This window comes from Harmonia axyridis, chromosome 7 (assembly GCF_914767665.1).
Source record: "Harmonia axyridis chromosome 7, icHarAxyr1.1, whole genome shotgun sequence".
NCBI classification, from domain to species: Eukaryota; Metazoa; Arthropoda; class Insecta; order Coleoptera; family Coccinellidae; genus Harmonia; species Harmonia axyridis.
Genome location: NC_059507.1, coordinates 36,838,539 through 36,852,773, shown reverse-complemented (window position 1 = coordinate 36,852,773; position 14,235 = coordinate 36,838,539). Strand labels below are relative to the sequence as shown.

At 38.0% G+C, this 14,235-nt stretch overlaps 1 protein-coding gene across 5 annotated transcripts in view; it reads right to left on the bottom strand.

The window, feature by feature from the left end:
* Positions 1 to 14,235, bottom strand: part of LOC123685226 (teneurin-a) — a 556,414-nt gene that overhangs the window by 4,340 nt on the left and 537,839 nt on the right. For all 5 annotated transcript variants that reach the window (XM_045624845.1, XM_045624846.1, XM_045624849.1 and 2 more), the window contains 12 exons: positions 12,647 to 12,986; positions 12,278 to 12,557; positions 11,986 to 12,217; positions 5,200 to 5,341; positions 4,890 to 5,141; positions 3,732 to 4,658; positions 2,591 to 3,219; positions 1,865 to 2,233; positions 1,288 to 1,776; positions 1,061 to 1,228; positions 713 to 913; positions 40 to 370 (listed from right to left, as the gene is read on the bottom strand). In XM_045624845.1, the coding sequence (XP_045480801.1) occupies positions 40 to 370; positions 713 to 913; positions 1,061 to 1,228; positions 1,288 to 1,776; positions 1,865 to 2,233; positions 2,591 to 3,219; positions 3,732 to 4,658; positions 4,890 to 5,141; positions 5,200 to 5,341; positions 11,986 to 12,217; positions 12,278 to 12,557; positions 12,647 to 12,986 (4,360 nt within the window). The remainder of the gene's footprint in view (positions 1 to 39; positions 371 to 712; positions 914 to 1,060; positions 1,229 to 1,287; positions 1,777 to 1,864; positions 2,234 to 2,590; positions 3,220 to 3,731; positions 4,659 to 4,889; positions 5,142 to 5,199; positions 5,342 to 11,985; positions 12,218 to 12,277; positions 12,558 to 12,646; positions 12,987 to 14,235) is intronic.

The window sequence follows — 14,235 nt, the reverse complement described above, 5'->3', positions numbered from 1 at the left end:
CGATATTTCTGCCGTAGACAGAAACTCGTTCGTCCTCACCTGATCTAGAAGACCCCCACAGAAATCTATCGGCAGATAGAGATACGGATTTGAATCGTAGACGATGTGACCGTACGGCGATCTCATAATCTCCCTTATGCCCTCACCGTACTGGTTGAAGATCATCACCGGGGTACCGCACTGATCCGTGGCCACGTAATATTTGTGACGGTAGAACTGGGCGTAGATCAGATGACCTCTGTCGTCGTAGACCAAGGACATCAGTTTGCCGTCTCTTGGGGAGTAGATCTGATTGACCTCCCTTGGACGTTCCGGGTTCAGGTAGAAGAACTGGGTCACGTTGCCGTAGTTGTCCTTCCTTGCCGACAACCTAAAGATGATACAAAGCAGTTATTTCCACCTTTCAATCCTCAGATACATTGTACTTTGCTGAATCTACTATTTTGCAGGTGGTGTCTACATTTTATTATAAGATAACATAATTTTTTTGAGTCAGTCTCAAAGTCGCTGAGTTAATTAATTTCTAGTCTTACTTTGAACTATTAAACCTTTGTAAATTACTTTTTAAAAAGTTGTTCTTGAGCACAAACCACAAATGGTTATAATATGTCACTTTGTCATGAACATTTCATGTTGTATTGAAGACAACCATTGTATAATGATTTTAGTTAACAGATGGATATCATGTTGATAGTGATAAAATACGGCTTACCTATCTAAGTGATCGTAGAAGTATCTGACGTCGAAACGTCCTCTTTTGGTCGCCCTTATCAGCAATCCCTTGGAGTTGTAATGGAACTTTTCTTCTCTCGCGTTTTGTATTACCAATCCCCTATTGTCGTATTTGTATTGTCCTTCGCCAAACTTGATTATCCTGTCTAGCGAATTGTATTCCATCGGTATTATGTTACCTCTGAAATCGTAAATTATTGCTTACAAACAAGTGTTAGCTAGCTGATGGAAAGAGAAGAAGTAGTTTTTTCACTAAGAAACCTTCAACGCATTTTGAAACAGGATTTACAAAGAGTTTTTTTGGTCCCCAAAGTGAGGATAATCTTACCTGTAAGTTAAAGATAGCATATTTCCATTGTCGTCATATCTGAATCCCCAAGGTTCTTGAGCTTCCACACCCAAAAGTTGTCCATCACAATCCCACGTATAGTTCTTCACGTTTGTGTATGAATTCACCCCTACGTTTCTTGTATAAGTTCTCGTCTGAGAAATTCGACTGAAAAGCAAATTCAATTGAAATAATGAATTGCCTTATTTCGTGAGCCTTTTACTCACCCGTGCATGTCATGACTGAACTCCATCCTGAACACCTCCATATTGTGGATGGTGAGAGATACCTGGGTCTCTAAAAACCTGGAATTCGTGTGTCTCGAGAACGTCGCCTTCTTGTCCAATACCAGCGTTTCGTTGGGTTTGGACTTGTTGATGGTGAACGGTCCGACGTTCTGCAAACCTCCAGTTTTGAAATTGTAGGCCAAACTGTGAGGCGGGAGGTTCTGGCCGCCTATTCTACCCTGAACTGATACCAGTCTAAAATTATTGTCGTAGTCGTAGGTGAACTTCGCGTTGCTTAGTGCCGTTTTAGCGCCAAAGTCGATCCTTTCTTCCATCAGAAGTCCTCTGGTGTATTGGAAGTCCCAGCGGTATTCCAGGTCGTTTTCGACATGAGATACTTGGCTTGGTAAGCCCGTCACTTCTGAGTAATGATATACCACTTTGCCGTCTCCGTAGACGACCTCTTTGAGCTTTCCGTCGTTTGAGTACCTGTGTTGGGAATAGGTTATTTTATCTTCTGAAATTTTCATCTTTGGACAACTGAATTGTTGGAAAAAAATTGGCATATAGTAAATACCTGTACACTACTCTAGCTCCATCTCCAGGGAAAACTGTCTGCAGCAATTGGCCGGAATGGGAAAAGTGCTGAAGGTAGAACCGAGTGCTATCAGGTGGGGTATACGTGACCCTCAAGAAACCTATGGATGGCTGAAGGCTGAAAGAATGCCTGGTACCACTTGGCAGGACCACGTGTCTTAAACGTCCATCTTCATCGTAGACCAGGGAGAAACTCCTCTGACTGGCTAGAGTTATCTTGGAGAGAAGGTTCCAGCTGTTGTAGGTGAAGGTTTGGGTGCCGTCCAGCGAACTGGTGATTTCGGACAGGAGTCCATGACGATCATAACTGTACTTGAGCTCGGATATGCCCCATTTCCATGAGTGGATTCTTAAAAAAATTAGTTGGTGTAATTTATCATTATAAGTATGGTTTTTACAGTTGCATACAGGTTTTCGATACTTCTTCGAAGGGTAGAAAGATGAGATCGTTCAGAATGTATTCAAGCATCTTATTTTACTTATGGCCATTATTTTCACCTCCGGTCGTCTGGATTTATATGACAGCGTGAAATTAGCTGCCAAAGTATATACGGTAATTTGGGTAGCGAGCAGCTAAGTTTACATTGAAGATTGACACCGAAAATAAATGTTGGCTCATCTTTAACCAATTTTCTAAAACCCCAAAGTAAACATCTCAAACCTGTATGCATATAATCATTTAACACAATTTTCTGTTTCTACTCACCTGTTGAAATTATCGTACGTCATATTGACGCTATCAGCTCCATTGTGCGGTTTGTAGGAGAGAGGAAGCCCAGAAGGATCGTAGCTTATGGTCAAGATGGGCGTCTTGTCGTGGTCGTAGAAGATTTCTTTGCTAGTGAATTGGTCGAACTCGATCCCCAATACCTTAGAATTATTGACGAATATCTCCTTGCACAGGGTCTGCTGAGGGTTCCTCACGTCTCCAACCAGGCTAAACTTCAAGGACATCGTGTTGGTTATATCTTCTCCCAAAGACACGCTCTGTTGAGACCAAACGGGCAGCATCTCAGCTTCCACCGGTAAGGACGCCTCCAGTAGGGGATGTTTGGCAAGGGCAGACATCTGCATCTGACTGCCCCAAGGGGACGTTGAATGCAGGGTCGAATTTAAGAATTTCTGAGCAGTGGTGACTTCGTCTCCGTTTCGTAGGATGACCCTCTTGTTCGCCTCATCCGTAATGGTGAGTTTGGAGGAAGGTTTACTGACCGAAACTTCGAAGCCTTCTTTGTCCGATATCTCCGAAGACAACTCTAGGGTCTCTCCAGAGGGTAGTATCACGTTAACAACCCTACCCATCCAGTCGTAGTGGTAAATGAAAGTTTCTCCACCCTAGAATAAAATGTTATTGCTTATATTTATATTACTCTCTTCTGTTGTGCTACTATCACAATAATAATAATAATAATGGGTTTATTGAATAGTTCATTCCTTCTCCATAACATACACATTCTAAAAAACTGTTTTTTTTTTCTAAAGAGATTATAACTGTGTAGATTAATTAACAATAAATTCCAACAGAGAACAAATAATGTTTGAATTCCTGATAATCTATTTTAATTCTTTTTCATCTAGAAATCACTCTCTATCATTTGGTAAAAAGTTGGATCAGTTCCAAACTGCCACTCCTTGAATACATTTTTATGTTTTATCTCTTTAATCGTTTTTGAATACAAACTTGATGCTATATTCATATTACTTTTATTTCGATAATGATAATTTCCTCTTTGATCTTTTAGAGTTATTTTTTTTTCTTTCACAGAGTCTAGTTTTTTTTGATTTTATACAACGTTTGAAAAAATAGTCATCATGCCTATTTTCGATGCGTATAAAAGCGTACTCACCCCAGATCGGCTGGTCAGCAACCCAGAATTCATATCGTAGTCCAACTCGATCTCGGAACGGCCTCTCTCGGACAGCTTCACCAGATAGCCCACGCCTGAGATCTTCAGCTCTGATTTGTGATCCTGCGTGTTTTCTATCGACGATACCATGTTGCTGTAGTCCCTCAGGAACTGTATCTTGTTGCCCGAACTATCCGTTACCGTCGACAACTTCCCGAAACTGGTATTCTTCGAGTACAAGAACGAGTATCTGGTCTTGTCCGACGCCAGGTCTTTCGTGGTCACATGCTGACCGTACCTGTTGAACACGTAGATCTCCCCAGAGGGCGGGTAGGGTATCCTGAACTCGCCGTTCTCGTCGTGCTGGGGCAGGTAGTGCTGGAGGGCCAAGATGTGCAAGGAACCTTGATCGGCCACGTGGAGAACGCCGTCCGGCGAGACCGTCAAGGCGGATATGGCCTGAAACTTGGAGTTGGAGGACAGGAGCGTCTCCGCATTGCTGGTCAACTCGTCGACGGGGGGACACACGCAGGGGATGGCGGGGTCGTGCGCGGATCTGCTTGGACTTGCCGTTGTTAGATTGGAAGAACAGTCGCAGTTGGCCCTGTCCTTGTCCTGGACTTTGCCGGCGAAATGGGTGATCTTGCCAGCGGAGTCGATGACCCTTATGTAGTTGACCTTGTGGGTGTCGGCTTCTGCTACGTAGAGCTCTCCCAGAGGGGAGAAGGCCAAGGCTAAGACCGTTCCTAGGATGTTCTCGTTGTTGACGCGGGTGGCGTTGTCTTCCTTGTGGCAGTGGAGGGGGATGCCGGCTACCACCTTGACCTTCATGTCTGCAGTCAGTTTGAGGACCAGGCGGTCGTCGAAGAAGTGGAGAGATCCGTCCAAGGGACTCAGAGAGAGACCGGTGGGCCATTGAAGCTGCGTCTGTAAAGGTGAATGTCGATAAAATATCTCTAATAGTGATCGTTACATGAATAATAACTTTATTGGCTCCTTCCAGATATGTTCATTTAAGCCTTATAAAAGTGGCAACGAAGAAAGAAGAAGTGAAGACGAAGATTTTTGTCTGATTCAAAAGAAATGATATGTAGACATAAAATACATATTATTGTGAAGATTTATTCAAAATATTTGAAATGCAGTTATGCCCCTTACCTGACTGGCTGGTATGGCTCCTCTGCAAGGAATGGGACTCCAATGGTTGTGATGGTCGTGGTTTCCGATCAACGTGTGAATTATACCATTGGGATCCACGGCCCTGATGTTGGTACCGTCGGCGATGTACATAGTCTTGTCCGCAGCAATGGCGATGCCTTTAGGATGGGCCAATCTGGCGTTCTTGGCCGGTCCTCTGTCCCCACATTGGGCGTCGTCTCCAGGGATACAGCGTTCTCCATTGCCGACCACCTAAAGACAATCGCGAATTAAATATTTTTCAATATGAAAGATTTAATAAAAAACTGACCGGTTCGCTGTTGATGCTCGGATCTTGTACCGGATCTAAGGAGAGGACTTTTAATATTTGATGTTTTTCTGGATCGGAAACGTAAAGGTGTCCATCAGCTGGTGAAATAGTTAGGAAGTATTGGTAGGCCACTTGTGTAGCACTGAAAAAAAAAACATAAGTTAATATCATATACGATTAAAATTATTCGTTCCAAAACATTTTCCCCTTGAACCTCTCGGCAATAATTAAGACTATATTTCATCAACACCTTGAATTAGGTATATATGCGCAGAACCCCAAAATTCTTCATGATATCCTTTCAATAAAGTAGTCAGATTTTTGACTATACATGTAAATAAATTTCAAAAACTGTATATGGCGTGAAAATGATGCGCGATAGTAAAAAATTCATAAATTTTAATTTCTCAGTTCGATGAACGACGACACTGTAACGTTTTTGCACTACTAACACACGAAATAGAAGTAATTAAAATGATTTTCACCCGTTCAGAATTGGCTTTTCCGATAGAATACTCGTTATTTGTATCCAATTTTCATTTGCAATGGGTTCGAGTGCTTCGTCCGAATAAAAAATTACTGTTAATAAAAATACATTCCAATAATCCCATTTTAATTGAATTTCATGGGATCGTAAATTTTTACGGGTCAAATATTAGAGCATGGCAATGGTAGGCTTGTGGAAAAAGTTTCAAAGCGCTTAGATCAGGCCAGGAATTGAATAAAACTCTCGCTTTGTGAAACAGTTGAAAATTAAATGAAAATTTATTGTTTCTCCGTGGAAATTAAAAAAAAGAATATTTCGAGCCATCTTCTCGAGGATGTTATTTTTTAATCAAGACGGAATCCTTAAATTCATTAGGATCTTCTGACGTTTTTGAGAGGGATAGAGAATATGAGTGAAATCTTTTCAGTTTATGATCTGCAGATCATTTGACGAATTGAAGAATTGATTATTTCAGTTCAAGGACACAACTTTAGTCACAGTATAAAGACCATAACCCATAGTACTATTTTTTATTAATTTGAATTTGAAATTAATTCCTGAAGCCTTCAATAAATAAAATAAAAACAAAGTGATTTCCAGAAATATTTTATTGTCTGGCACAATTGTTACGCCACACTGTGGCTTCATTAGGTTACATATTTGATTGAAAATTTATGGAAATTACTTTGTTTTTATTTAATTTATGATAAATTTCTGCCGAGTAAGAACCGAATACATCAAATACTGGAGCCTTTAGGTAAAAAACCTTGTACATTTGACTACTACTAATAATAATATACATAATACACAAACTATAGACCGGCTGCAATTCGTTTATTACTGCATGTTTTGTATAAAGGATCTATAAAATTCACTTCATTGGCAACACGTTCACAATGCACGCACAACACACATAATAAAACATTGATGATATTTTTTCTTCAACTTCATATGAAACATTTTCGAGTAAAATTCATTTTTCTACTCGACGGTAGCTATTACGCCCCCTTGCGGTAGAGGTATGAACTCAAAAGTAATTTCCAGTGTGATTTCTTGTACACTTTAGTGTTAAAAATTTTTACCGCAAGTCTCTACGATGAGTGGATCCTGAGATATAGCCGCTTACCTCGGTTATTTGCCCACCCTGTACATGACTGAACACACTCAATAGAATATTGCTCAGAAATGATGTTTAACACCCTGTACCTCGCTTATGCTTCGAAAACGAAGTATATGTCATGAGGCAAAAAAGCTTCTCCCGGTGTCATCTACATGACTATATATGTTTGTTCGGTGTAAAATGAAACACCCTGTATATCATCAAAAACTTTTGGCTCTCAACAAAGAAATCATTTCACCTAGTCTCAATGAGAAGAACAAATTGTCTGAGGCAATTTCGGAGATTTCGAAACAGCGAGAAATTATTAGTACAAAGATTTTTTTCTATCAACAATAATTAGAACACAATTCACTTGAGTAAGTTCTGCACCGTTGTTAGAATATTATATATTATATAATATATAGCACACAATTTATACCGATTCTCTCAACCACGTAAACAAATAACTCAGAATTTTCTCGGAAACGATTAACACGATATCAAATATGCACAAATATAAATCTTACAACAGCTAACAAAAGCCACTTCCATGATAAAAACTTATCGTGTCAGATTTTGAATATAGTCGAATTCTTCATCAGTGAGTCCAGTCCAATCGTTTGAGACCTATCTTGGCTCTAAATTCGAAAATTGAAGACATTTGGCGGATGTTCCGCTCGGAAAAGCCCGTAAAATGAAAATAGCATTGACTTAAAACCCGGAACTTTTACGCATTCGTTCGTGTTCCTATTCGGACCCTGAACCTACCCTGAAAATTTCAAGTTACTAGGAGCTGCCGTTGGGGAATTAGTGTATAGGAACTCTGCATTGCAATAACTTTATGCATGGTTCTTCCAGCCTATAAATCTGTCCTTCTATGTTTTCTTTAGATTTAGTGGATTACGCGACTCTATGTCTGTGGAACACCTGAAGCATAGACATACAAAAATACCTTCGAAGTTGATGCATCGAACTTTTGTGATCTCGGCTGGCATTACAGAAAACTACCATAATGTGTATGTTTTCAGTCAAATATTTCATGAAAATGAATATAATGAAGCAAGGGAATATAAAACATCAAAATTATGGCGGTAATCAATTGAGAAAATCTACAGAATTACAACGAATCTGATTGGAATGGAAGAATTTCATGATGTGTTGAATCTACCGAATGACGTTAGCTGGGTCTATGGACTCGAATCCATAGATAAGTAGATGGTATCAGCAGATTCAGTGCAGAGATTTAGCATGAAAATTCATGATCAGTGAATAGAAATAATGAACAAGGTGAAGTATTTGGGTTGCTGGTTTAATGAGAATTGGTTCTTTTGAGAAGAAATAATCAAAATCATATTTATTTAAAATAAAACTTAAATGGATTTAAGTAAATTTGGATTTTCGAATGATCATGTAAGTAATAATGGTACTTCTCATATAACCATTGTACTGTATCGAAGTAAGGAAGATAGTGGTATAAGTATTAGATGAATTTGTGGCAAAACTGCTTTTTCTCTCATAATAAAGATTCATACATTTCCCTAATCTCGAACAGAGGCCAATAATAAAATCATTTTGATACTAGTATCAGAGTGGCTTTTGTCAGATTTAGATTTGCGCACATTAGATATCGTCATAATTCTCAAGTCATAGATTCCTATATTTCGCAACAAAATCTGTTTCCGTACCATTTCCTGTATATCCGAATCAATTGTTTTCGAGAAAATTCCCAGTTATTTGTTTACGTAATAGAGAGAATCGGTATTAATTGTGTTCTAATTATTTTTGATAGGTATGATTTTTGTACTGATTCCTCACTGTTTCCAAATCTTTATGGATCGAATGATGATGAAATGGGATGGTTTTTTTTTGAGATTCGGTGAAGTCATATCGTGATGGTGAGTTGCCTAAATCCTTTTTTTCTGCTTATATTTTGTTGATCCACATTTGATTTGTTGGTTCTAAGTATTCAATGTTTTTTCAGTATTTCATTGGCCGTGAACAAAAATAATTATTTCAATAAAAAAATTCATATATCATGGATATATATGGATATAAAATTTGATATGTTGAGAGTCCGATGTTTTTGATGATTTATGAAGAGGAATTCAACATAGTTCCATCTCCAGAAAATGTGTTTATGGAGGGAACTCACAAGGTGAGAAACTTCTTCATTGAAGGTGACTGATTTTTGTTTTGTCATTTTTGTGAAAGCCTTTAGGTAAAAAACCTTGTACATTTAACGACTAATAATAATATACATAATACACTAACTATGGAACAGCTGCAATTCGTTTATTACTGCATGTTTTGTATAAACGATCTATAAAATTCACTTCATTGCCAACACGTTCACAATGCACGCACAACACACATAATAAATTTTAATGTTCGGTTTAATTGAAGAACTGTACGAACACGGCCCATGGGAGCTGTTTTTCACCCCGAATATTAAAATCAGCTCGTTTAATCAACCGTAGGGCGATAATCAAGTATGGACTATTTGCTTTTCCTTTAAGGTTGCCTAATACAACGCCGAATAAGGGGTGTTAAAATTTGTTTTTTTTTCATGTTTTTTTTTCCACAGCATTTGCAAAACACAATATATTTGACTGAAATTTGGCATAGTTATTCCGATTAAGGGTTTACATTACGTGATAGGCCAATTTTGATTGCAAATCTACAGGGTGATATATTTTTTGAGACAGTGCATGCTTTTTTCTTTAGAACTTTTTATGTTGGACCACAGGTAGTTTAAAAAAATGTGAAAAGAAATTGCTATCTAATACTAAATTTTTTGGTTTCTTGTACTTTTGTCGTATCGGCTACTGATTTCGACAGAAAATTTCAAACAAACCTAGAGAAAAATCCAATTATTATAACAATCCAACCACTAAGCTGTGATCAATAAATTCATTATTAGTTTCGGTGCAATTCGGTGTATTCAACCAGAAAAAATCACATGATTAACTTTGTTAATATAAACAACAGAGCTATCACATTGAATAATCGGTATCTTCCTATGAACCATGTTTCAATTTAGCGCATTTATTCATAATATTTAATAAAGAATAAGTTTAAGGATACATCCCTCAAGGATAAGCGATTTTTCTTTGATTTTGAAATTTCCTTCATTTGACACTGCTTGCAATAGAACTCTATTTATGGATGAAAAGAAGTTAAAAATAAAATAATTCTAGTGAAATTTAAAAAAATATAGGCTGACTTGAGTGATTCTCGATTAAATATGCAAATTTGAATATTTGGAATACAATATTTTTCCTAATTATCGAATTTGTAATAAGCAGAATGTTTATTATTTTATTGTTTAAATCCAAGGTTTGGTAACTTTTGCTTTCCTAGTGTTTCACGTCGTTTGGCGCGCTTTGAGTTTGTTTCCTGAATTTTTGATATATTTAGGTATTCACTTCAATATATTTTGAGTGAATATGAAACGTTGATTCATCATGGGTCATAAGAAATGGGTTCTTCGTGGAGAAACTCGCGAATTGAGTCAAGTATCGTATCTCTGATATGTTTTAATTTCCGCGCGCTTAATATCAAATTTGATAGTACATGTTGGGGACAAAATTTGCTTACTGAAAATGATATATGCTCCCTCTTATGTTTATTTCTCTGAGGCGACAATCCATTCAGTCTCTCCTGAATTGTGTTTCTCAAATATGTTTTCAGGCGTTTGAGGGAGTATTACACATTTTTTATAGACCTTCGTCAGTTATTTTTTCCGAGAAATAGTAAAAAAATCCAGAATTACTCAAGATAGCTTAGGCAATGTATATCAAATGACCGTATGAATTATGAATGTACAATGAAATAGAAGGTGTCCCATTCAATGAGAAAAAGTTGAGAGTATTTTCTGTGAAATTAGAATCCCGTATTTCTGAAAAAAAATTCGGACTCCTCTGGTTACGGCCTTGAATATTCATCAATCGAATACCTGCATTTGAAGGTAGGAGTGGAGAACAACTTCATTTTAAAATAACCTTATAAAGCTAAATTTTTCCAAACCGTCGTTAGTTCATGCGCAAGCTTACGCGATTTGAGAGCAAGGTTACACAGTTCGAACTTCATAAATCCTGCAATCTTTCAGATCCACATCCCCGAGATTCATTTGGCACGCAGCAATAGTATCAGAAATGGAAATTTCCCATCATCTCCTCACCCTCCCAAATTATATCGGATCGGCGTTATCTTAACGACTGCGCGTATCATTTTTATTACCTCTTGACACGTCTCCGTGCCACTAGGGTGCTAAATTTTTATGTATCTCTGGCTCTTCCCCTCTCTCTTGAGTATCGTCCGATCTAATAACGCAATCTGTTGGTCTCATAGATGCGGGACGTCAGTTCAATGGTCGAATGTATAAATCACTTCTTTATACTGCCCACGACACGTCCACTCCGACACTGTATGGAGTGCCAAGTTTTATTTTAGGGTTATGGTGCTGCCTGACCAATATCGTCATTTTGACTTGGGGATTTTATGGCTATATTGGGTCAGAGTGCATCGGAAAAATGGACGGACGACATTAAAAGAAACCGCAAGGTGTACTGAAAGGGTGATAACTTTCGTCAACAGCTCAGCTCATCGAAAAAATGAAAATAATGAAAAGAAAAAAAGAATATTTACATTCTTGAAAAGCAAACTTGAACAGCTATCTACTATTGAATGAAAATTGAATTGTTCAACCAGTCATCTCATAATAATAATATTGTTTTTATCTGTTAAGCTACAGAGGAACATTTTTGATTGAGACATATTTGCTGGCGTCTTCCTCTAGAATGAATTTGAATCATTCTCTAAAATTTCACAATTACTACAAAACATAAACATTATTTTTCTTTGGAATACGTATACCTATGCCATTATTGTGACAGAGCTCATTTAGATATTTTTAGGGAGTCATAATTGTGATTATTTTAACACAAAATATTTAAACGCGACTCAAAATTAGTGACCAAAATGACAGTTTTGCTATAACAGCGAAATTCTTTATAATTCTGCTGAATAAAAGTTTTCACAATGAAGTAACTCTGATATAATGAATTAATAACTTGAAAACATAAATATGAAACCAGATACCAATAAAATAAAATAGTCACGAAATATCAGAGTTACAAGACAATTTTGATAGTTCAGCAAGAAAGATCAATTTGAAACAGGCTGAGAAACTGTTACTAACCTCAATTGCAACACTGTATAGACGTTCCCTTCTGGTGTTAACCTTCTGACCAAGTTGAAATCTCCAACATAGATACTGCCATCTGGACCACTGGTTAGAGAACCGGGTGTCAGAAGCTTGCTGTCTTTCGCAGGACCATCGCACCTGCCAGGACAATCTAGTGGCCTTTGCAGTCCGGTTCCCATAACAACCTGTACAGTTCTTGGGTATTGTTTGAAGTGCAGAGTAGATCCTGAGAAAGGGAGAAAGAAATGAAACAGGAGGTACTACAAGGAGGAATTATAAATTTTACCATCTCCTTTTTGCAGTATTCCTTCGTGGAAGTTATAGTGATGATGGATGTCCAAACTCCAGCCTCCGATATCAGAAATGTCCACGTCGAATCCTTTCAGAGAGGCTGTTTGAGTCTCCCACACCAATTCCGGACATGTTGAGTGCTCGTAACCAACGGAGACTTTGGCCAAAACTATACCATAGACCTTCTGTTTATAGACGTTCCTCTTGTTCCATGCGAAGGTGTGGATGAGGTTAGGGTCTGCTTCGTAGGTCTTCACGTGGAGAGAACCTTCCACCTGAAAAATGAAACACATATCCGGAATAGTATTGCATTGTTAACCATTAAGAGTGTCGACTTGGCTTGGATCTTGTAAAAATTACTCACCTCCACTCTAACATGAACGTGAGTCAATGTATCTGGTATGGAAGGTCCGGTCAACTTCATGTAGATGGAGCTCAAGTAGCCGCTAGCTTGCGAGGATTGGTACATCAGGTGCAGGTCCGATCCTGGGATTGGAATGGATTCCTGCACTATCTGAGTCTCGGCGAATATAACTGAACGTCCAGGCACACCACCGACTACTTCTGGCATCCATGTGCTGGTTATTATGGGCGAAAGGACGAAAGGATCGTGGTCTTCGCAGGTCTCGATCACATCTCCATTTGGTCCGAAGAACGAACGAGAAACACCCGGGAAGTTGATGGCTGGGTTTCTGGCTAAGAAACTGAAATACGAAATTGATATTTATCAAATATGTCACCTCGATAAAAGGACCAGGCGTTCAAAAATATGAAACATGGTTGGGTACTAGTTAATTTGAATAATCTGTATTGTTTTCTTGTAGACCTTTATACCATGAATGAAAAAATCTGATCAGAAGACTTTGGTAAACAGTGGTTTTCAAGTTATAGGGTGTTCAAAGTTGACAGCGATATCAGCGATTATAACTTTTGAACCAGGGACAATATTTAATTGTTTTTTTGCTACTTTGCAGCTGAAAGTACTACTCTTCATTGATAGCTAAGGTTTTTTAATTTTTGAGGGGTATTTACCGTTTTCAATCATGAGTCTCCTGACTAGGCGAAAGGCGTAACGGCTTAACTGTTTTGCACATACAATGTTTGATATTTATTATTTGTTTATTTTTTCGCAATTTCTATTGTTGAAATATTAAATGCAAAATAATATAATAACAGCATTCTTGAAGGGTATACTATCCAGCAAATCTCTCTGCTTTGAAGCAGGATTCAGCCAGTATCGTCAGCTACAAAGTTGATATGGGTAATTTTGTTCCTTTTTGATCCTTTATTATTGACATCAACTTAAAGGTCTTGCCCCGTTTTTCGTGAGGAGGCATCTTGAACATATTTCAGCAAAACCGAGCTAGGGTCCTTCGTGTTCAGTTGCTGACGCGCGTATACCAGAATCTATTAAATGCTTTCGATATGAGCGCAGGTTTCCAACGTTCTAAATTCAAGAAAAATGGCACATGATGAATCTGGAATCCTGGAAATTGACATCTTTAGAACTGAGGAGGGTGTTGTCCAAATTAGGGTCAACTATTGTTAATATGGATAAAGTACAGGCCAAGTCATGACATTGATGAAGTCGAATATCCAGTTGAAGGTTTTTACTGCACATGTTAAACAGGAGCTAGAACGTTGAGAACTTGCACTCATATCACAAGCATTTTATGGTTTCAACCGAACACGAAGTACTCTAGAAAAGCTTTGCTGGAGAATTTTCAAGATGTTGATTCTCGAAACACATGGCAAGACCTTTAAATTGATGGTAATAATAAATGATCAAAAAGGAACAAAGTTACCCATATCAACTTTGTAGTCGACGATACTAGCAGAATTCCAATTCAGAGCAGGGACACTTGTTGGACAGTGTGCCAATGCTAGTATTATATTCTTTTGCTTATAAAATTTCAATAAAAATAGTGAAATAATAAAGGAATAAAATAATAA